We start from the raw sequence: 20,417 nt of genomic DNA, 5'->3' as shown, positions 1-20,417 counted from the left end.
GCAAAATTAACTACGTAGACATTATCAGCAATGGCATATTGATTACAGAACTTTAGTACTGATGGGATATTGATTGTTGCAATTGAATTTATTAAATTACATATGAGTCTATGAGACTCACTTGATAACTTTTGGGGTCAATAGCTTAAAACAAATGCCATCATCAAACTTGATTACTTTCTTTAATGTACCGGGCCATTTGCAACTAGTTAAAAACGTTTATTCATGCATTCGAGGTTTTGTATTTGATTATCCCATATCTCGATATCACTCGTATCAGAAATAACAAATACTAAAAATAAAAATAAAATAAAAAAACAGGTCATGGTGGTCCTGGAGTCCTCATTCTCATTTCACTTTGGTCAAGAAAAAGTGAAAAGGAAAAAACCCTGCACTCAAAAACCTTTACTCATTCCATATGGAAGAGTGGAGAACATCAATCATTCACACAACCATGCCCTATTCTCATCTTTAATCATACTATATCTCCTCCCCACTCTTAAAAGAACCCCATCCACCCTAATCATGTCAAAACCAAAAAGAAATAATAATAATAAAATTAAAAATCATATCTTTGCCCCCACTTAATCTCTCTCCCCACTCTCTTTCTTCAAATCCATAGAAAGAGGCTCTCACTCTCTTTAGTCTTTGGTCACATTTTTTCCTTTTTTTCAAAAAAAACCTTCTTCTTAGTGTTTTGCCTACTCTTCCCGCCTAAGCACATAAGCCATGAAGAAGAGCAAGGCTCTGGCTTTGGTGGCCACTCTGTCTCTTCTTCTCTTGGCCTTGGCTCATCCTTCACTCTCATCATCTCCGCCGCACAACGACACGTGGGCGCTCACGCAATTCCGCCTCCAGACCGATACTCACGGCTACCTACTATCCAACTGGACCGGGGCCGACCCATGCACCTCATCCTGGACCGGAGTCAGATGCTCCATCTCCAAATCCCGCGTCGTCGCTCTCTCCCTTCCTTCCCTCAACCTGCGGGGCCCGCTCGACTTCCTCGCCCTCCTCGACCAGCTCCGCTTCGTCGACCTCCACAACAACCGCTTGAACGGCACCGTTTCGCCCCTCACCAACTGCACCAACCTCAAGCTACTCTACCTCGCCGGCAACGACCTCTCCGGCGAGATTCCACCTGAGATCGCCTCCCTCCGGCGACTCCTTCGGCTCGACCTCTCCGACAACAACCTCCGCGGCCCAATCCCCGGAAACCTCACAGCCCTTACCCGGCTTCTCACGCTCCGGCTCCAGAACAATGTCCTCTCCGGCGAAGTCCCCGACTTCTCCGGCTCCCTCGCCGACCTCAAAGAACTCAACTTCACCAACAACGAACTGTACGGACGGCTTCCGGAGGGTCTGCTGAGAAAGTTCGGGGACGAAAGCTTTTCCGGCAACGAAGGACTCTGCGGGGCGCGCCCCTTGCCGGCGTGTTCGTTTACCGGAGCTACTAGTCCGCCGTCGGCGGCTTCAGCTCAAACGGTGCCTTCTAATCCGAGCCAATTGCCTCAGACGACGAGCGTGAACGTACCGGAGAAGAAGAAATCGAGAAAGGGGCTAAGCCCCGGCGCTATAGTCGCCATTGTAATCGCCAATTGCGTGGCTATGCTGGTGGTTGTGTCGTTCATCTTGGCCCATTACTGCGCGAGAGATCGAGGTTCGAATTCGATCGGCGGAAGTGAGAGTGGGAAGAGAAGGAGCGGGAGCAGCTATGGCGGCGATCAGAAGAAGGTGTATGCCAACAGTGGGGGTGCGGATAGTGATGGGACGAACGCCACGGACCGGAGCAAGCTCGTGTTTTTCGACCGGAGGAAGCAGTTTGAGCTGGAAGATTTGCTCCGGGCGTCGGCGGAGATGCTGGGGAAAGGGAGCTTGGGGACGGTGTACAAGGCTGTGCTCGACGACGGGTGCACCATGGCTGTGAAACGGCTCAAGGACGCGAACCCGTGCGCGAGGAAGGAGTTTGAGCAGTACATGGATTTGATAGGGAAGGTGAAGCACCCAAATGTGGTGAGGCTCAGTGCTTATTATTATGCCAAGGAGGAGAAGCTTCTTGTCTATGATTATCTCCCTAATGGAAGCTTGCACTCACTCCTTCATGGTAATTGGTACTTCAAATCATCAAAATATTGTTGATTACGTGATGCTCCTGATTTACATGTTATAATGTTCATGATTTACGTGTTATAACATGAGTGAACGACATGATTATTCTAAATACTGCCCTGAATTTTAGAACATGTGTTTGGTTTAGTGTTATGAATTTTGAATTTTGGCTATATTTGACATGGTGTTTGATTGTTGATGCAATTAGGCAATCGTGGTCCGGGTAGAATTCCTTTGGATTGGACCACAAGGATCAGCTTGATGCTGGGTGCTGCTCGTGGGCTTGCTCGGATTCATGAAGAGTATAGCTCTGCAAAAGTGCCACATGGGAATGTGAAATCTTCCAATGTGCTTCTTGACAAGAACGGTGTGGCTTGCATTTCTGACTTTGGACTCTCTCTGCTTCTGAACCCGGTTCATGCCATTGCAAGGTTGGGTGGATACAGAGCTCCTGAACAGGCAGAGGTCAAGAGGCTGTCCCAGAAGGCGGACGTGTACAGCTTCGGGGTGTTATTGTTGGAGGTTCTTACAGGGAGAGCCCCGTCCCAGTACCCATCTCCGGCTCGCCCTCGTGTTGAGGAGGAGGAGGAGGCGGTGGACCTTCCGAAATGGGTGAGGTCTGTGGTGAAGGAGGAGTGGACTGGGGAGGTGTTTGATCAAGAACTTTTGAGGTACAAGAACATTGAGGAGGAGCTTGTGGCAATGCTCCATGTGGGATTGGCTTGTGTGGTGCCTCAGCCTGAAAAGAGGCCTACAATGGCTGAAGTGGCAAAGATGATTGAGGACATCAGAGTGGAGAGATCTCCTCTTGGGGAAGACTATGATGAATCCCGCAATTCGCTTTCGCCTTCCCTTGCCACCACTGAAGACGGGCTGGCCTGATCATATCCACCTCTCCATCGTTGCGTAATGTAATGGTGTTGCCAGCCTGCACTGTGGCTTTGATTGTCTGTATCATCATCCTCAGTTTCTCACTGCGAATTGCTGCTTCGGCTGGCTCCTTCTCAGTCCTTATTTTTTGTGTAGTTGTGGTCTCTGTAATATCTGTAAGTCCTTGTATTTTATAAATTTGTCGCAGGTGAGGAGATTACTTATCTTGCCACCAAGTTTAAGATAGTTTTGTTTAGTTTTCTATTATGTAATTTAGCTATTGACAATAATTATTTGTGATTATTATCTTCAAATCACTCTAAATCTTCAGAGTGGCAGCCGAAAGCTGCTTTGCTTGCACTTGAAAGTCAATTAATATTTTGTTTTAGTAATGCAGATAAATTATTTTATTTAGTCAGCCATGAATGCTTTGGATCTATCTTGATACATGAATATGATCAAATTAACTTGTATTTCTCAATTTTAATTCTACACTAATGATATTTGCTCACGCTAAACAGCTGTTTTCTAACAACGACAATAAAAAAATAAAAAAAATCCAACTCATGAAGAATGGTTTTTTTTTAACCTCCCTGTACAAATATGATTTCAGGCATTTGTGCAGCATTTGAGACTAGTCTTTCCTTCTCTCTTTTTTCCCCCTTTTTTTTCATTTCCATGCATTTCAAAATCGATATAAGCTGACTATAGATTAAAATAAAGCAATGTAGGAGATCCCAGATTGCATCTAAAAGATAAATATTTCCACATAGAAATGTCATGACTTTGAACCATACTTTGCTATTCACACCTCTATCAATACAAACTGAACAGTTAAATTGTTGTTGTCATCTACATTAACAATCTTTCTCCAAGTAGATACCATTTACAAGACGATACGAACGACACCGGCACCACCTTAGGATGCAGAACTTAAAAAATATAGTTAATTCTATGAATCACCAACCACTAGCGTCATAAAAGTTAGAATCTTTACTCTACCTTAAGGTATCAGGTGGCAAATTATATATGCCGAGGATTTGCAGCCAAGTCTCAACGAGTAGCCAGCAGCTGTAGAACCCACCAACATCTCCATAAGGGGTCTGTTGAAGATAACTTGACAGCTACTTGAGGTTGCCAGACCTAGTAATACAACAGCTAAGAGTTTCATAAATATTAGCTAATCCTTCCAGCTTGATCTATCAGGGTACCAACTTGTTCTCCGCATAGTGCTTTCGAAATATTTCCAGGCTCTAAAAGATTAAAGACCACAACTGCACATAAAAATGCACATTGATTAATATTGAATTTGAACACCCGTGTGCATAAACAAAGGTTCAATTAACAGCTTCTGAGTTTAGGCTTGTAACACTTTGACCAAAAAATGTGGACTGTTGGATGACTCAATCCACTCTCACTATTGTTCAACAGAACAGAACTAGCCCTCTATCCCTCCTATCTGATGCATTGATGTATTAACCAAATGAATTGGAAATGCCCGCATTATGTATTTATGATAAGGGCACAATCTGAACCAAATACAAGTTAAACAAAATGCACTTACCGGGAATCCTGTTTTCTTCACAGAAGGTCAGTGCCATCGAGTCCATTGAGGTGGCCCCTCTGGTGACCACATCCCTAAAAGAAATGTGCTCGAATGTAAAATTATTGTCTTGAGAGTTGCAGTCATAGACACCATCTACATTGGTACCCTTGAGTACTGCCTCTGCTTGAACTGAGAGAAAATAAGAGTGTCACAAAATTATATATAAAGTCAAAAGATGTGGGTGGGAATCCATGCATGTATATGGTATATGTGTGTGTGTTGAAGAGCTGAAGTAGAACAATTAAAAAACTTGGTAGATTTCAAGCATTGTAATATGTTTGAAAGGAAGTGTGAATGATCGCAGAGCCATACTCTCCAAAGCTCGAAGTGCTGCTGCTGTGTCAGTGGAAAAGAGAGGATTTCCAGTGCCAGCGCCAATTCCAGCAAAAATTACAACTCTGCCTTTTTCAAGATGGCGGATGGCCCGCTGCCTACTGTATGGTTCAGCAACCTCCTGCATCGAAAATGCAGTTTGAACACGAGTCTGGACTCCCATCTTCTCCAGTGCTGACTGGAGCAATACAGAATTCATTACAGTGGCCATCATTCTGGTACACATCACAAAGTCACCTTGTTTAGGTCGAACATTTGAGCATCATAGATGCATTATCTTGCAATTTATAATTAAGATCTCAGAGGGTGCAGATAGGACATAGACCCAAACTTCTTATTCCTCAGTCACACCATTTCTATGACATCCCTCCTCATCACACAGCAATGCTTCAAATGAAACACAGCGATGCGAAGACCGTGTCTTGAACTTTTAGTGGAACATGCATAACGTTCACATGATATGACATTTCCAAGTGCTTTGTTATATTATATGGTTCCCCAGTTTTATTTCACTGCTTTGTGAAAAAGCAAAAGCGGAAGCAAATCAGATCAACTAATTCATGAAACTTAATAAGAGCACTATCAAGTACATCCAAATACAGCACCAGCCACAAAAAAGAAACCAAAAAGAGAAAAATCTATTTTGTATAATAATAATAAAAAAAAAGAGCCCAAAGCTCATTGGACATGCTTCATCACTAAGAATACAATGATCATGTTAATAAACCAAGGCTAGTAAAAGGTGGTATGATCTGAGATTGCAAAAATGAAGATAGGCTAGCAATGATGCTTACCCAATCTGGTATGCAGTACTTCTATCTAACCCTGTTGCAGTCACCCATGCATCTCCACAAAAAAAGTTGCGACCTCCAACAACAATGGCCACCTAATACACCAAGCAAGAAAGAAACCAAACTTTGCAGCTCAAACTCATAAAGACAACAGACAAATGAACCCAAAGATGATGAACAATCATACGGATAACAAACAAACCTCCACCCCATTGTGACAAGCCAATGCAACTTCTCTTGCAATCAGCATTGCCAACTGCCAAATCACAAAACAGTGAGACAAGACTGTTCACAAGCTAACAGGATCAAAATTTGGCTCATACAATTAATGGGATTGCATAAAAGATAGAACCTTTGAGTCAACATTGTTTGGAGCAGCGCCAGCAAGAGCAGCACCACTGATTTTGAAGACCACTCTCCGCCATTTGATACTCGGAGCTGATTTGACCTTGTTCATCTGACTTACAGGACTTATTATGGCCATTGCATTTCTGCTAAAAAACCACACAACACAAGCAACTGAGCAAGGGAGATTGACCAATTGCAGCATTAACCTAAACAATAATAATGCACAACAAACGATTCCAAACCTCTTCGATTGCCGCGGCGTGGTACCGGGAGAAGAAACGCCTTTATCCTCGTCGGAGACGGCCTTTCCAGGCAATGAATTGCCGACGATATTCTCCATCTTCTTGAACCAAGGCCAGTGACTCGCCGAAACGCCGCCGTTGTTCATCCTCTGCCTCTCAAGCTTGTACCTCTTCTTCAAGTTGTCGACTTTGTTCTTGCACTGATCGACGCTCTTCCTCTGCCTATCGCACCTCTCGCTCACAATCGCCGCCACCTCCTCCCAATCTCTGCCCCTCAGATTTCCCCGATTCAGCTGAGTGAACTTGTCCGTGTACGCGTCGAGAAGGCACGAGATCGCCGAGTCGCTCCACTCCTCTCGGTCCTTCCTGTACTCCCCCATCGCAGCCGCCGAGGAGGGTTTCGATCTCTTGTAACTGTACGGAGCTGATCCTGATCCTCCTCCGCCGCCATCGCTGAGCTCATCTGAGTGGCCCTTCCTCTTCTCGCTGGCGCCAGCAACGACGTCATTCTGATCGGTCCCGCTCTCGAACGGATTCGAGCAGAACGCGGCTGCGGATGCATCGTCGTAGTCGTCTCCGGCCTCGGCCTGGTCTTCTCCGGCGTTGACCTTGTCGCTGAGTATGGGCTGCGCAGGTGGCGCGTGGACCGGGGTCGTTCGCGTAGCGAAGCGGTGAGGAGGCGCGTATGGCTGGTGGAGCTGGTGGGAGGCGGGCGCGTGAGGGAGGTGGCTGTGGTGGGTAGTGTTTGACTCGTCACCGAGGATGGAGAAGTCGTCGTCACAGGAAGCCATTAGAGGGAAGGACGTTAGGGTTAGCGGGGTTTGGCGGAACGACGACGTTAGAGAAGGCGGGTTGGAACGTTGGGGCGGAGTGAGAGAGAGAGAGAGGACGAGGTTGTTTAACGGAACGGGTGTGCCGTGAATGGGTGTGGGATTGGCCGTGACGGCTTTGTGACGGTCCCGTTAAGTAATGAATAAGGGGTAAATAGTTCCATTGAATTTAATTGGAACGTGGGTGGGGCCCGCGTGGATGTGGATGGCTAAGTGGCTATTGGTTTGGTTGGTCCGTTTCATTTTTGATTTTGCGTTTCGGAAATTGGCTCGTCACGATTTTGGATGGTCACGAACGTCAGCTGCCCTACAAGACCAGCTGTGTGTGCTTGGTTTGGTGGAAATAGGTGGAAATTCAACGTTCCAATATATAAAATTAAATCAGTTGCCAAAAATATATATATAATTAAATCAGTTGCCAAAAATATATATATAAACAAATGAATAAACCAAGAAAAATTATAAGTGTATGTTTGGCATTACTTATTTGGGGTGATAAGTGATTTAAAAAAATTTGAGAAGCGTAGTCCATTTGGTAAACTATGAGAAAATTATTTATTTTTAAAAATTATTATGAAAGAAAGCTAGAAGGGAAAGCAGCTAATGAGGTGCTTTCATTTTCTAATTATGCGGGAATCAGCTTCGAGGAGGCGGTAGGTTTAACGATTATATATGAATTATTTTCTGATTATGCGGAAATTAGTATCAACAACACTTTTAACAAAAAGTTTACCAAACGCCAAATTGCTTTAACATCTAATTTTTCTTACAATAAATCTGTAACAGCTATTATTTTCACAGTACAGCCAAACTGGCCCTAAATTTCTCAAATTTATTATTTCATCAAATGATCAATGAAGTCCACAAGAAACGATGTCTTTTTGTCTTTTGCGACATTAACATTTATACATTATACAAAGTCAACGTATTTTCTTTTTGTATTTTAACTAAAGTTAGACGTTCTATTAAAAAAAAATTCAATGCGAAAACAGCCTCCACTACCTATATATGAATATTTTACAAGTTATTTTCTTCTGTAAATGACTATTTTGCTATTTTGCTTTCAAAATTTTATAGTAGCATTGGCAATATCTATCAATAATTGCTAGGGGTGGGCATTCAAACCAGAAAATTAAGTCCAATTGGGCAAAAAAAACCGAGTTAACCAAAAATCAAACTGGACCGATTTGGTCCAATTCTAGTTCTGGTAGTAAAAAAAATCAAATCGAGCCAAACCGGACCATCTTACATATATATTATTTATTTATATAATATTAGCCCAAACCTAATTTTTCTTCAAGCCTAAATACTCTTCCAAGCCATCAAGGCCAACTCTAAGCCCTTTATTTGTTTTTGCAAGCTCAAAAAATAAATTTTTAGTTGGAATTTATATAAAATAATAATAATAATCATCCGGTCCAAAACTGGACCGAACTGGAAACTTAGACTAGAATCGATTCAAACAGCCAATTTTATAAAAAAAATTTTCTCACTAAAACTAGATCAAATCGGACCAATTAAATAGTTTCAGTTTTAGTTTCAATTTGAGATGAAAATTGGATTGAACCAGACCGCACCCACCCTTAATAATTGCATAGAGTGACCTTATTACTATCCATAAAAAAAAAAATAAATAAAAATTTAAAAACCTCCCACCTCTTTTTAAAATTTGAAATTTATGCTTTAATGATCATTTTGAATAACCAACTTTATTTTATTTTTTTTAACCATAAAGCAATTGAGGGTGGAAGCTTGTATGAAAGTAATTAAGTGTTTCTTTAATATATACGATTAAGGGAAATGTGAAGTGTGAAATACTATAGACCTTTTTATTAAATACTTACTTGAGGTTGAGAAGTAAGGAAAGAGAAACTTAGGATTAAGGGAAGAAATTGAAATTGGAATTAAATCAACTAACTACCCCAATTCATGGTTATGAAGGTATATATTATGCTATGATAAATATATGGATTATTGCCTAAAACCAACTATCAATTAGCCAAAATTTCAACTTGGATGGATTTAAATTTTTTTAATGATTGGATTGTTGGATTGAACCCTTCATTAAACCCTCTGAGGTGTACATCAGTTCAACCATATTAGAGGTGTATATTGATTTGAAACCAATGCTATTTCACCAATCCGCATCTAATCCAATATAGACTGGATTATGATTTTTCCAATCCAATCCGATCACATTAGAGGTTTAAATTCAATCCGATATGATCCAATCCAATTGATATTGGATTGGATTATTAGTTTTCATAATGAAAAATATTTTAATGAAATATGAAACATTTATCGTCAAGTTTAATATAATCAAACACTTTAATAGACGTAAATGTAAAATATAAATAAAATGTTAGAGAAAATTATTTTAATTTTATAATATATTAAACATAACTTCATCAAATCAGGGGCGGACCTAGCTCGCGTCGAATATGGGGCATGGCGCACACTCAACTTTTGTTACTTACCTCTATATATATAGTATAGTTAAGCCCTCACAATTGTTCAATGATTAAAAAATAATTAAAGAAACAACCTAGAAAGCCATCATGTGAAGACTTGCTGCATTTTCTTTGAAGTCTGAACTCCCTGTCTCTGTCTGGAACAATTGCCAACGCCAAAGAGAGGAAGACATCGTTGTTCACAAGCGAATCCATCTTTGTTTATTATAACTTAGCGCAACTTGTAGGTTAGTAATTGATTTATCCTCCTTAGTTACACTTTAATATTTTATTTATCTTTATTTTTTCAAAACTATTAAAACATTTGTTTGTATTTTTTTGTTAGACTATCTCTAAATAGCTGAATTTTTGTAATAGCCGTGGAAAAATATTTTAAAAGAAAATCAGTGATGGAGTCATCTACTCCTATAAAGGTTGGCAGTTCAAAACAAAGTCGTAAGGAAGTCAATGTGGTGGATCTTCCTTTAGATCCTGGATTACGAACTAGAATTTTAGATTACAATCACAATATTCAAGATCAAAATTCATATGTTCCCTTTTAAGAAATGTGGAAATGGGAAACGACGGTTCATCTTTTCTTGGTTTGATGATTTTCCTAATTGGTTGGAATATATCATAGAAAAAAATGTTGCATTATGTTTAGGTTGTTATCTTTTTAAATCAAATAATGGAGAACAAGGGAGTGGTGAAGCATTCGTTGGTGAAGGATTTTAAATTTGGAAGGAGAGAAAAAGATTTGAAATTCATATTGGAGGTCCTAATAGTGCCCAAAACCAAGTTCTGAATAAGTGGGAAGCTTTGATGAACGAAAAACAACATATTGAAAATGTTTTTCACAAGAGTTCACTTCAATCTCGAATTAATTATCGAACTAGATTGTGTGCGTCCATTGATTGTATTCGATTTCTCTTAAGACAAAGTCTTGCATTCCGTGGTCATGATGAGTCTGAGAATTCAAGTAACCAAGGAAACTTTCTTGAGCTTTTATAATTCCTTGCAGATCACAATGAACAGGTTCGAGCTGTAGCACTGAAATATGCTTCTGATAACCTCAAGTTGACATCACCAAAGATTCAAAAAGACATTGTAAATGCTTTTGCAGTTGAAACAACTAATGCTATTATAAGTGATATTGTTGATTCCTTGTTTTCTATTCTTGTTAATGAATCTCGTGATGTATCCATTAAGGACCAAGTAGTATTTATGTTTTGTTATGTTGACAACAAAGGGTATGTGATTGAATGTTTCATGGGTATTGAACATGTGGCTAGTACAACAGCTCTCTCATTGAAGACATCAATTGATGCATTATTTGCTAGACATCATTTGAGCATATCTCGATTGCATGGTCAAGGTTATGATGGGGAAAGTAATATGAATGGAGAGTTCAATGGTTTGAAAACACTCATTATGAAAGATAGTTCATGTGTTTTTATGTTCACTGCTTTGATCATCAACTTCAATTGACTCTTGTGTCTTTGGCAAAAAACATAGCCTAATAAGTGCTTTATTCACCTTAGTTTCCAATGTGCTAAATATTCTTGGGGCATCAATAAAGCGTCGCGACATTCTTCAAGAAAAACAAGCCTCCAAAGTTATTGAAGCACTTAGCAATGGTAAGCTCTCAAGCGGACAAGGCTTAAATCAAGAACTTGGAGTTAGACGTCCATGTGATACTCGATGAGACTCACACTATGGTACTTTACTTAACTTTGTTTCCATGTTTTCATCTATAATTGATGTATTAGAGGAAATTTCAGATGATAGAGTGGGCACTGTTTAGAAACATGAAGCATTTATTTTATTAGGATTGCCACAATCAATTGATTTTGTGTTTAGTTTGCATTTGATGATGATTATACTTGGAATTAAAAATGAGTTATCGCAAGTCTTACAAAGGGATGATCAAGATATTGTGAAAGTCATGGACTTAGTTGAAATATGCAAGCGAAACCTGCAGAATATGAGAGACAATGGATGTGATTCTTTATTGGAGAAAGTTTCCCTTTTTTTTGTGTGAAACAAAATATTGAAGTTCCTAATATGGATGATATGTTTGTAGCACGAGGGCAATCACGGCGTAGGGCACAATAAATTAAAAATATGCATTATTATCATGTTGATCTTTTTATGATGTGTTAGATTTGCAACTTCAAGAGTTAAGGAATCGTTTCACAAAGGTTGACACTGAGTTGCTACTTTGCTTGACATGCTTAAGTTTCATTTTTTGCTTTCAATAAGCAAAAATTGGTACGTCTTGTTGAACTCTATCCAAGTGATTTTTCTACTGAAAACTCATGGCACTTGAAATTCAGCTTGAGAATTATATTGACAATATACATTCCAATACCAAGTTTCAAGAATTGAATGGAATTTCTGATCTTGCAAAAAAAAAAGTTGAGATAGGAAAGCACAAAGGATTTTATATTTGCACTTGTGTCTTGTATTTTATATTTGTTACGCTCACACATAGAAAAAATCATGGGTCAGCCGCATCAAATTACTTAAATGTTTATAACTTTTTTAATGAAAATTACCTAATGAGCAAAATAGACATGAAACTAACTATATTGGATTGGATTGGATTGAATTGGATCCTCACAAGCAAAATTTGTCATATGATCCAATCATATCAGTTTTGGAAATTAGGGATTCAATCCAATCATCCAAATCATCGAAATTGATTATAATTGGCTTGAATTGGATTGGATTGATCGATTTAGACAAATTAGATTGAATCGATCGATTTGGACAATGTAGATTGGATCTTGCACACCCCCTCACAAAAATTCACCTAATTATAACATCTCCCCGATGATACATAGATAGTGGGCCGGGTACATGACAGGTCGGTCGGGCCCAACTCAATCCGCTAACCCGCAACTGCTGGCAAAAACGAAAAAGTTGCGCCAAGGGTCGCATTAACAATAATTAAAAACAACTTTTCGCACAAGCCATGGGGTGAGATTTCAACGACCGTATGTAGAACATAAAACGACAGCCCCTAGAATTTGACCGCTAAGCACGTGCGGACCAACGGGCTTTGAAGTTAAGCTGTTTTACGGTTTTGTTGTTTCGTGGGGCGGAAGCAGGAAGCTGGAAGCTGAAAATCTCATAAAAAATGAAGTAGGCAGCAGTCACTTCTTAACCAAACGACTTCACGAAACACGTGCTTTATTTTTCGCTTTCCACCTGAGAAAAAAACCACGAGCACCCCACGCCACGCGTTGAGAATCCGCGTGCGCTATACGCTTTCCCCTCGCCCACGAAATCAAAACCAGCTGCTTAACGCACATCGTGCTTCAGCAACCTAGGCCAATCACACCCCGCCGCGTGTAAAAATATTTTAAAAAGTTGAAACAAATAAAAAATTATTATTGTGTTTGTTTCTTTAAATCGACAGAGGACAAAAGTGAAGTGCGAAAGGGTCTTCCGGTGGTGGTGAGAGAAACACAAGACTTCGTAAATCGTTGGCGTCGCAATAAAAAGTGCTTTTCGGAAGCACAAGGAAAGGAAAAAAAAAGCAGAATTGTTCCCACCAGCATATTCTGATATTCCAAAGAGTCAAGTTTCGACGCCTACCCGTTTCATTTCCTTTCGTTTCGCTCCTTCTTCTTCTCCACGCAAAGCTTTGTTCCCAAGCAGTCTTTTGTCTCTGTAAGGCTTCGGCAGTAGTAGCAGCAACAAGAAAGCGAAGATGCATTCGAATCACCTTCTTCTAGAAGAGCCCATTCGCATGGCTTCGATTCTCGAGCCATCCAAGGCTGTGAGTAACTCAATCCCTAATCGGTTTAAGCGTGGATCTGTGGTTTATTTTGATTTTATGTCATTTTATTTTATTATTTGGTGACTTTGCAGAGTTTTTTTCCCGCAATGACGAAGATTGTGGGTACGCTCGGGCCCAAATCTCGATCCGTCGAGGTTATCGCTTCTTGCCTCAATGCTGGAATGTCTGGTATGCGATTTCCTTCGCTGTAAATGGAAACAAATTTAAGTTCTGTATTTGGTTTTTGATGGATTGGAATGGGGTTGGTTGGCAGTGGCCCGATTCGACTTTTCATGGGGAAACACGGAATATCACCAGGAGACGCTGGAGAATCTGAAGGCGGCTGTGAAGAGTACTAAGAAGCTTTGCGCTGTATGTTTTTCTTTAAGGGATTTGAGTTGCGGAGTTCTTTTTGTTTCTTGCGCTCTGTTTGTTTGTCATGCATGCCTTTCTTTTTGTTTATTTGTTTGTTTTTTCAGTGTTAAAAGAGTTTGGTAAATGAAATCCGTGAAGGAAGACTTGCATTTTTGTCTATTTATTTTTGTTTTGAACTGAAACTAGATATTGGGTTAAACTTCTTTTTTTTTTCTTTTTGGGATTATTTGAGTGTCTTTCGAGTGTTGCCTGGTCAGCATTTTCGAAAGAAATGGAAAAATGAGTCATGAATTGCTAACGAAACAATGTATGAACGGCGTGTTTTAAGTAGTGTGATTTTCACCTTCCAAGTGAGTTTAATAAACGAATAATGAGGAAGTGACTGTATGCTAATATCTGGCTTTTTTTTTCTTCAGGTTATGTTGGACACTGTGGGTCCTGAGTTGCAGGTTGCTAACAAAACCGGGAATCCTATTTCACTCCTGGGAGATGGCCTCGTTGTTCTGACACCAGATCGCGGACAGGAACCATCCTCAAAGCTGTTGCCCATCAATTTTGATGGATTGTCAAAGGTTTGCCAAGACCAATCATTTTATCATAATGTCCATAGTTTGGTTGAGTATGTAATAAACTTGATGGACCGTTTGAAAAACTAGGCAATTTTAGTTTTAGGTCTCTTAATATTTATGATGGTGAAACCTATGAAGACATTCATGGCTGTAGACATTGCATTTAACAAATAATGAGTTAGGTTGTACTGAAAAATGACTTGAATTGTTGATGCTTGAAGCCTAGATTTTGGGTCAATTGATGTCCCATGGTTTACAGAACTTTTCCCACTTCCGTTTCCTATTCGATGTACTTTCCAACAAACCTGTATTCTGCTGTGTGCTGCTTGGAATTATAGATGTCCTAATGACAATGAGTAATCTGAATGGCAGCATCACAGTTTGAATTACAGGTTCATAAATGGAACCGTAACTACTGACCTACTTGTAGTCATGGTAACAGTTGAGATGTGAAGCTGCAATGTGTCCAATTAAGTTTTTATGTTGATGTGTATTATCTCTAAATGTGGCCTCAAAATTATCTTCCCATAAGATACTTGGTACTGTCTTTTTACCTCATAATTCAGTTAAATACTGCAAGTTTTTTTAATTTTTTTTTATTTTGCAAATAGCAGTCCTTGCTGAAATCAAATATCCATGAGAAATCACCAATCAATCTTAAATGCTTTTTGCAGGCAGTGAAGAAGGGAGATACCATTTTTGTCGGCCAGTACCTGTTCACTGGAAGTGAAACTACTTCTGTGTGGTTGGAGGTAAAATAAATTTTTTTTGAGACTAAACTCATTTAAGAAAGTCTTTTGATTGCACCCACAAAAATCACCCCACCTACCTGAAACTGAAAATTCCTGTCTTCCTGAAATAAACCTACACTTTAACTTGTAAGGACTTGAATACGTACACAATTTGATATCTTCCTTAGCTAGGGTATATCACAATTTTGTTGCAGGGTCCAATTGTTTTCTTCGTTGTGTAGTCTATAAATAAAACTTTACATAATCATTTAGGAAAATTGAGAGGTCATGCATAACTGATAAGTTTTATTTTGAGTTGATCAGGTTTCTGAAGTGAAAGGAGAAGATGTTGTTTGTTCAGTAAAGAACTCTGCAACATTGGCCGGTTCATTGTTCACTTTGCATGCCTCTCAAATTCATATTGACCTGCCTACTCTCTCTGATCAAGATAAGGAAGTAAGTCCTTTAAACTTGTGAAATTTTAAGTGGTTAATGTAGAATCACTGAAGTCTGTATTAGTTGTGTTTGGTTTGATGCCTTGACTTCCTTATTGAGTGCCTGGATTTAATGCTTAATTTAGGTTATAAGCAGTTGGGGACTTAAAAACAAAATTGACTTCCTCTCACTGTCATATACCCGGCATGCAGAGGATGTTCGCCAAGTAAGTGTTCTTCTAAGTTCCATGTCTTCGTCTCAATTCTCACACTATGAATGGTTATATTATTTCTTCATTTTCTGAAGTTGGTTGTGTGAATAACTTGAGTAACAGGCTTCTTAATGCTGTAATGCAGGCCCGCGAGTTCCTTAATAAGTTGGGTGACCTCAGTCAGACACAGATTTTTGCTAAGATTGAAAATATGGAGGTGTGATATTCATCTATTTTCAGTTTAGAATCTAAAATTTCCAAAGAAAGTCCTGAGTTTTTATGTTTTTGCATTAGGGATTAACCCATTTTGATGAGATTCTACAAGAAGCTGATGGTATTATCCTCTCCCGTGGGAATTTGGGCATTGATCTCCCACCAGAAAAGGTCAGTTTCCTTAACTTGCCAGTAGGGATGTCATGTTATTTATTTGTCTTCAAATAAGTGATCAAACTTGTTTGTCCTTTACAGGTCTTTTTATTTCAAAAGGCTGCCCTTTACAAATGTAACATGGCTGGAAAGCCTGCCGTGGTAACTCGTGTTGTGGATAGTATGACTGACAACTTGAGGCCAACCCGTGCAGAAGCAACTGATGTTGCAAATGCTGTATTGGATGGTGCGTCCCTATTTGACTCAATGTGTGCTTTAGAGACTATTGGTTGAGGCCCATTAAAGGGGTGGTTGCATGTATTGAAGATATTCTCTTGTATTTTTTTAAGTCCTTGTTTCCATGATTCCTATTTTTATTATTATTTTTAATCTGTGCTTCCTAACTTAACTGTCTCGTGGGTGCAGGAAGTGATGCAATTCTTCTTGGTGCCGAGACTCTTCGTGGTTTGTACCCTGTTGATACTATCTCTACTGTTGGTAGAATTTGTGCCGAGGTAAACTTTTTCTTATAGTTTTATCCATTCCTTGTTTATTGTGTCTACTTGGATTTAGTAGCTTTTTATTTCAATGCATATAATTTTAGAGTTAAGGATAATTAACTGTACTCAACCCGTCGCTAAGTTGTCTTTATCCTGAATGCTCTAATTTCATATATGACCTTTGATGAGTTTTTCCCAATTTTAATCCATGCAGGCAGAGAAGGTTTTCAACCAAGACTTATATTTCAAAAAGACTGTCAAATATGTTGGAGAGCCAATGACACACTTGGAATCTATTGCATCCTCTGCGGTATGACTTTTATCATATATAGTATCTTCTGATGATTTTACGTTGTTTTCTTCCAATTGTAGTTAGCATGTTGGTTGAAATGTTTGCATGAGTTGGTTTGGATCTTGAATGGCCACTCTGTTCATTGTCTAGGTACGGGCAGCCATTAAGGTGAAGGCATCTGTTATTATTTGCTTCACTTCTTCAGGAAGGGCTGCAAGGTATGCAGATGTATTTTTTATCCTGTAAAATGCAAATTGTCTATTTGTCCTCCATTGCTTTTATGGTCAATCAAGATGGGCTTTTTTGGCAGTAATAAGACAATCAATTATGCTGCTTTTTTATTGGCGAATGCCCTTAAGTCTTCTAATCCATTTGCTATTGTGCAGATTGATTGCTAAATATCGGCCCACGATGCCCGTTCTTTCAGTCGTCGTTCCTCGGCTCAAGACTAATCAACTTAAATGGAGCTTTACTGGAGCCTTTGAGGTGTGCTCTTGACTCTGACTAACCTCTAGCTCATTTACTGCTGTGAAGTCCATCACAATGCATGTTTTTGGGTTTTTCTTTCCTACATCTATTTGTAAGTGCATTTAGATGTGCAAATTTTGACAGGATAAAAGATCGTCTGTTATTTAGTATTGGGAGATTGAAATGTCTTGATGTTTTGCATCAGTTAATAAAAAATAAAAATAAAAAGAAGATGATCACTGGTTGAATGATGACATTGTATATACTTTCATTATCTTGTTATGAATTATAACTATTTACTTCGGTACGAGAAAGCCATTTGAAAAATATATTTCTGACATGCCTTGTTAAAATTCAGAGTGTGCATCATCATATATAAGCTCTAATGCGAAGTATGCTCAACGCCCAATAATTGATATGTCTCAAATGTGACTTTGCTGTAGAATTAAGACTTATTTCTAGAAGTTTGCTTTTCAAAATATGCATATTGCTTTTAATTGTTCGTCTATTTTTAGTTCTCTTATCTTTTTAATATGTAACCTTTGTTGCTAACTTTTGTTTTAAAAACATATTAATTTGCAGGCAAGGCAATCGCTTTTAGTCAGGGGTCTTTACCCTATGCTTGCTGATCCTCGACATCCTGTAAGTGGCTTTTTTCCTCTAAATGGTTGACACGGAATGTAAATTGTCTTTGGTTTCTGCTAGCTAGTGTTATCTATAGTCTTAGATTGTACCATTATTTCAATCACCTTTGATTATACATAGGCAAAGCCGGTCAGGTTTTTTTTTTCTTTTCTGTATTCATATTCATCCGGCTTGACCACTACATAAAACAGAGGTTAGGGTTCTTTTCTGTGGATATACATTACCGTGGTTGTTGGCTGGAGACTATAATCTTGACTTTTTTGTACTTTCAACGAGTATGACTATAGGTGCAACGTGTAGTGACCCCTAGTATGACTATAGGTGCAACGTGTAGTGACCCCTATCTTTGTCAAAATGAAGAATGTTTGTTTATAGAGATGACTCTTTTCTCACCCTGTGTGTGTATCTTCATGTGTACTCAAAACTTACGTCGATTTTGTTTCACTTAAATTTGTTGTCCTATGACTTTGCAGGCTGAGTCTACCAGTGCAACAAACGAGTCAGTTCTGAAGGTTGCTCTTGATCACGGAAAAGCTTCCGGAGTGGTAAAGTCGCACGACCGAGTAGTTGTTTGCCAGAAAGTTGGTGATGCCTCTGTCGTCAAGATTATAGAGCTTGAAGATTAGAGTTTCTTCTTACCCTCATTCTGAGGTATAATTTCCCTTTTTCTCTTTTCCGGGAAATGGACCAATTCGTGTCACCTGTGAGGTTTATATACCCCAGGTGTTGGAGACTTGCTTGCTGATTTGACTTTTATAAAGGATTATACACCGGGGCAATTGTAATCGTTTATCCACAATTCAAGTCATGGTGTACATGACCTCTCATTTTGTCTTTACATATCAAAATCATTCAAGTCTCCAATAAAGATGCCTTTTTTGATATTAGTTTGCCATTATTTTCGTCGTTTATAGCACCAATTCTGGATCTCATATTCAACATTTTACTGAGATATAGCCCACGTTATAATTTAGGGTTTTTAACTGTAAACGTTCCTGAATTTTGTCCTGAGTAATTGGGTCTGTGAATTTTTTTTTGAGGCAATTCCATCCTTTAATTCGAGAAGCAGTTTCCTGTCGTAACAGAATCTGTCGAGTTTGACCGTGGTTTTTTTTTCATTTGTGTGGTCCATACTAGCAATTCTTTATGCCTAGGTTTTTACACTAGCAATTCCTTCCTATATCCTGCCCACACTACCAATTCTTGTCCATTTCTACACTATGCCCATGTCATCAAAAGATTTTAAAGAGGATATATAACATTATGCTCATTTCCTGCCCATTTCTGACAGGACCTGACCTAAATTCCACTTTAGAATTCGAGCCGAACCTTGTTCGTGATCGACACTTGGCGGGTGTCGAGCACAATTGACTTGGTTGCCCTTTCTCTGATTAGAAACTTAATTCCCTTAAATCCTGACTTCTACCGAAAATTCGGCAAAGTCTCTCCTGTAAATCGAACGTTCTCAAAATTTACACATGTCAACAAGCACTTAAATATATACACCAACTGCCAGTATACAAACATAAGTAAGTTCCAACAGTTAAATACGTTCCAGGCACCGTCAGAGCAACTATACAGATTTATTTACAAAAAAAGTAACCACTTGTGAACCAAGGAACCCTACATCAAAATGGGGAAGAGCGGGAAGCGGGAATTGCCCTGTGGTGGCTCTCGGATGCACGTCTACACTGGGGGTGCACAACATTAAAAAGGTGAGTGGAACAAAAAACAAAGTTTAGAAAATACAAATGAACATACTAACCCCACTGTAAAAGCAGTTATAAAAACTAAATCATTCTCTTATGCATATACGTACTGAAACCAATGCACTCATATATACATATATAAATATACCAATCATGCTCATGGTCAACATCAATCTCTTAAAAGTATTGAAATCAGTTTAAAACTACCACCTAAATGTACCCCTTTGATTCCGTCAATTCCTGATATGCCATCAATTCCCCTCGCATCACCATTGGTGATACGTCCTCGCGGTCTCGGTGACACAAAGTCAATCCGAGCCGCAACCTCGAGGGGACCTTGGTAAACCTGATCCGCATCCTCGCTTCACACAGTCCGTACCATAGAACTCGTGGGGCAATTGTCAAGCATGCTTGATCGAACCAAGGCAACGATAAAATCCGAAGGCTACCTGGATGTCCGTGGACATCATTATATCCGAAGGCAACATCTGTATATCTGGGTACCTAGGGTGGCTTAGAAAGTAACAATAATAGTAATAAGCAAAGTTTTTGAAAGATCTTATAAATAACTAAATTTCTATTAAGGCTGGACTCTGCCTGCCATTTATCTGGTGTTTACTAAAATTCTATTTCTATCCCTAAAGGATATTCCACTCGGCAGCATGCAAATCATAATATTTAAAAGCATGTCTCATTAATAAAACACTAGTCTTTGAATAAAACTTATTAACTACTGAAACTAAATTGCAT

The 20,417-nt window shown here is 39.3% G+C and overlaps 3 protein-coding genes and 1 pseudogene across 5 annotated transcripts; 3 read left to right on the top strand and 1 right to left on the bottom strand.

Moving 5' to 3' along the window:
* The first annotated feature begins 446 nt into the window (after positions 1 to 446).
* Positions 447 to 3,339, top strand: LOC103339756 (Leucine-rich repeat protein kinase family protein). The gene is made up of 2 exons (XM_008243101.3): positions 447 to 2,104; positions 2,318 to 3,339. The coding sequence occupies exons 1-2, from the start codon at positions 730 to 732 to the stop codon at positions 2,989 to 2,991; spliced, it is 2,049 nt and encodes a 682-aa protein (XP_008241323.2). The 5' UTR covers positions 447 to 729; the 3' UTR covers positions 2,992 to 3,339.
* A 382-nt stretch (positions 3,340 to 3,721) lies between these two features.
* Positions 3,722 to 7,255, bottom strand: LOC103339757 (uncharacterized). 2 transcript variants are annotated; one of them, XM_008243102.3, is made up of 7 exons: positions 6,300 to 7,255; positions 6,062 to 6,203; positions 5,912 to 5,965; positions 5,713 to 5,804; positions 4,898 to 5,133; positions 4,544 to 4,714; positions 3,722 to 4,253 (listed from the first exon to the last, which is right to left on the bottom strand). In XM_008243102.3, the coding sequence occupies exons 1-7, from the start codon at positions 7,088 to 7,090 to the stop codon at positions 4,156 to 4,158; spliced, it is 1,584 nt and encodes a 527-aa protein (XP_008241324.2). In that variant the 5' UTR covers positions 7,091 to 7,255; the 3' UTR covers positions 3,722 to 4,155. The 2 variants fall into 2 exon arrangements, with proteins under 2 accessions (XP_008241324.2, XP_008241325.2); XM_008243103.3 differs by having other exon boundaries at positions 6,062 to 6,200; positions 6,300 to 7,228.
* Positions 7,256 to 9,989: 2,734 nt separating this feature from the next.
* LOC148914677 (uncharacterized) lies at positions 9,990 to 11,067 on the top strand (annotated as a pseudogene).
* A 1,946-nt stretch (positions 11,068 to 13,013) lies between these two features.
* On the top strand, positions 13,014 to 18,840 carry LOC103339759 (pyruvate kinase 1, cytosolic). 2 transcript variants are annotated; one of them, XR_016122619.1, is made up of 16 exons: positions 13,014 to 13,366; positions 13,459 to 13,555; positions 13,641 to 13,738; positions 14,158 to 14,313; positions 14,985 to 15,062; positions 15,366 to 15,497; positions 15,622 to 15,702; positions 15,833 to 15,904; positions 15,982 to 16,071; positions 16,156 to 16,300; positions 16,480 to 16,568; positions 16,768 to 16,863; positions 16,996 to 17,063; positions 17,232 to 17,331; positions 17,896 to 18,245; positions 18,280 to 18,840. XR_016122619.1 is itself a non-coding variant. In XM_008243104.3 (16 exons), the coding sequence occupies exons 1-16, from the start codon at positions 13,298 to 13,300 to the stop codon at positions 18,582 to 18,584; spliced, it is 1,584 nt and encodes a 527-aa protein (XP_008241326.2). In that variant the 5' UTR covers positions 13,014 to 13,297; the 3' UTR covers positions 18,585 to 18,840. The 2 variants fall into 2 exon arrangements, 1 of the variants encoding a protein (XP_008241326.2); XM_008243104.3 differs by having other exon boundaries at positions 17,896 to 17,955; positions 18,432 to 18,840.
* Positions 18,841 to 20,417: the final 1,577 nt, after the last annotated feature.

This window comes from Prunus mume, linkage group LG8, assembly GCF_029339155.1.
Source record: "Prunus mume cultivar Tortuosa linkage group LG8, ASM2933915v1, whole genome shotgun sequence".
In the NCBI taxonomy this organism is placed as follows: domain Eukaryota; kingdom Viridiplantae; phylum Streptophyta; class Magnoliopsida; order Rosales; family Rosaceae; genus Prunus; species Prunus mume.
The sequence above is the reverse complement of the archived record's forward strand: the minus strand, read 5'-3'. Positions and strand labels throughout refer to the sequence as shown.

What these genes read in the sequence shown, in the direction of transcription:
- LOC103339756 (XM_008243101.3), top strand. Translation starts at nt 730, where the DNA reads ATGAAGAAGAGCAAGGCTCTGGCTTTGGTGGCCACTCTGTCTCTTCTT. An exon ending in CTTGCACTCACTCCTTCATG is followed by an intron (nt 2,105 to 2,317) that starts GTAATTGGTACT and finishes TGATGCAATTAG; the next exon opens with GCAATCGTGGTCCGGGTAGA.
- LOC103339759 (XM_008243104.3), top strand. Translation starts at nt 13,298, where the DNA reads ATGCATTCGAATCACCTTCTTCTAGAAGAGCCCATTCGCATGGCTTCG. An exon ending in ATTTTGATGGATTGTCAAAG is followed by an intron (nt 14,314 to 14,984) that starts GTTTGCCAAGAC and finishes TGCTTTTTGCAG; the next exon opens with GCAGTGAAGAAGGGAGATAC. An exon ending in TCTCTGATCAAGATAAGGAA is followed by an intron (nt 15,498 to 15,621) that starts GTAAGTCCTTTA and finishes TGCTTAATTTAG; the next exon opens with GTTATAAGCAGTTGGGGACT.
- LOC103339757 (XM_008243102.3), bottom strand. Translation starts at nt 7,090, where the DNA reads ATGGCTTCCTGTGACGACGACTTCTCCATCCTCGGTGACGAGTCAAAC. An exon ending in ACGCCGCGGCAATCGAAGAG is followed by an intron (nt 6,204 to 6,299) that starts GTTTGGAATCGT and finishes GTGGTTTTTTAG; the next exon opens with CAGAAATGCAATGGCCATAA. An exon ending in AGTACTGCATACCAGATTGG is followed by an intron (nt 5,134 to 5,712) that starts GTAAGCATCATT and finishes GATGTGTACCAG; the next exon opens with AATGATGGCCACTGTAATGA.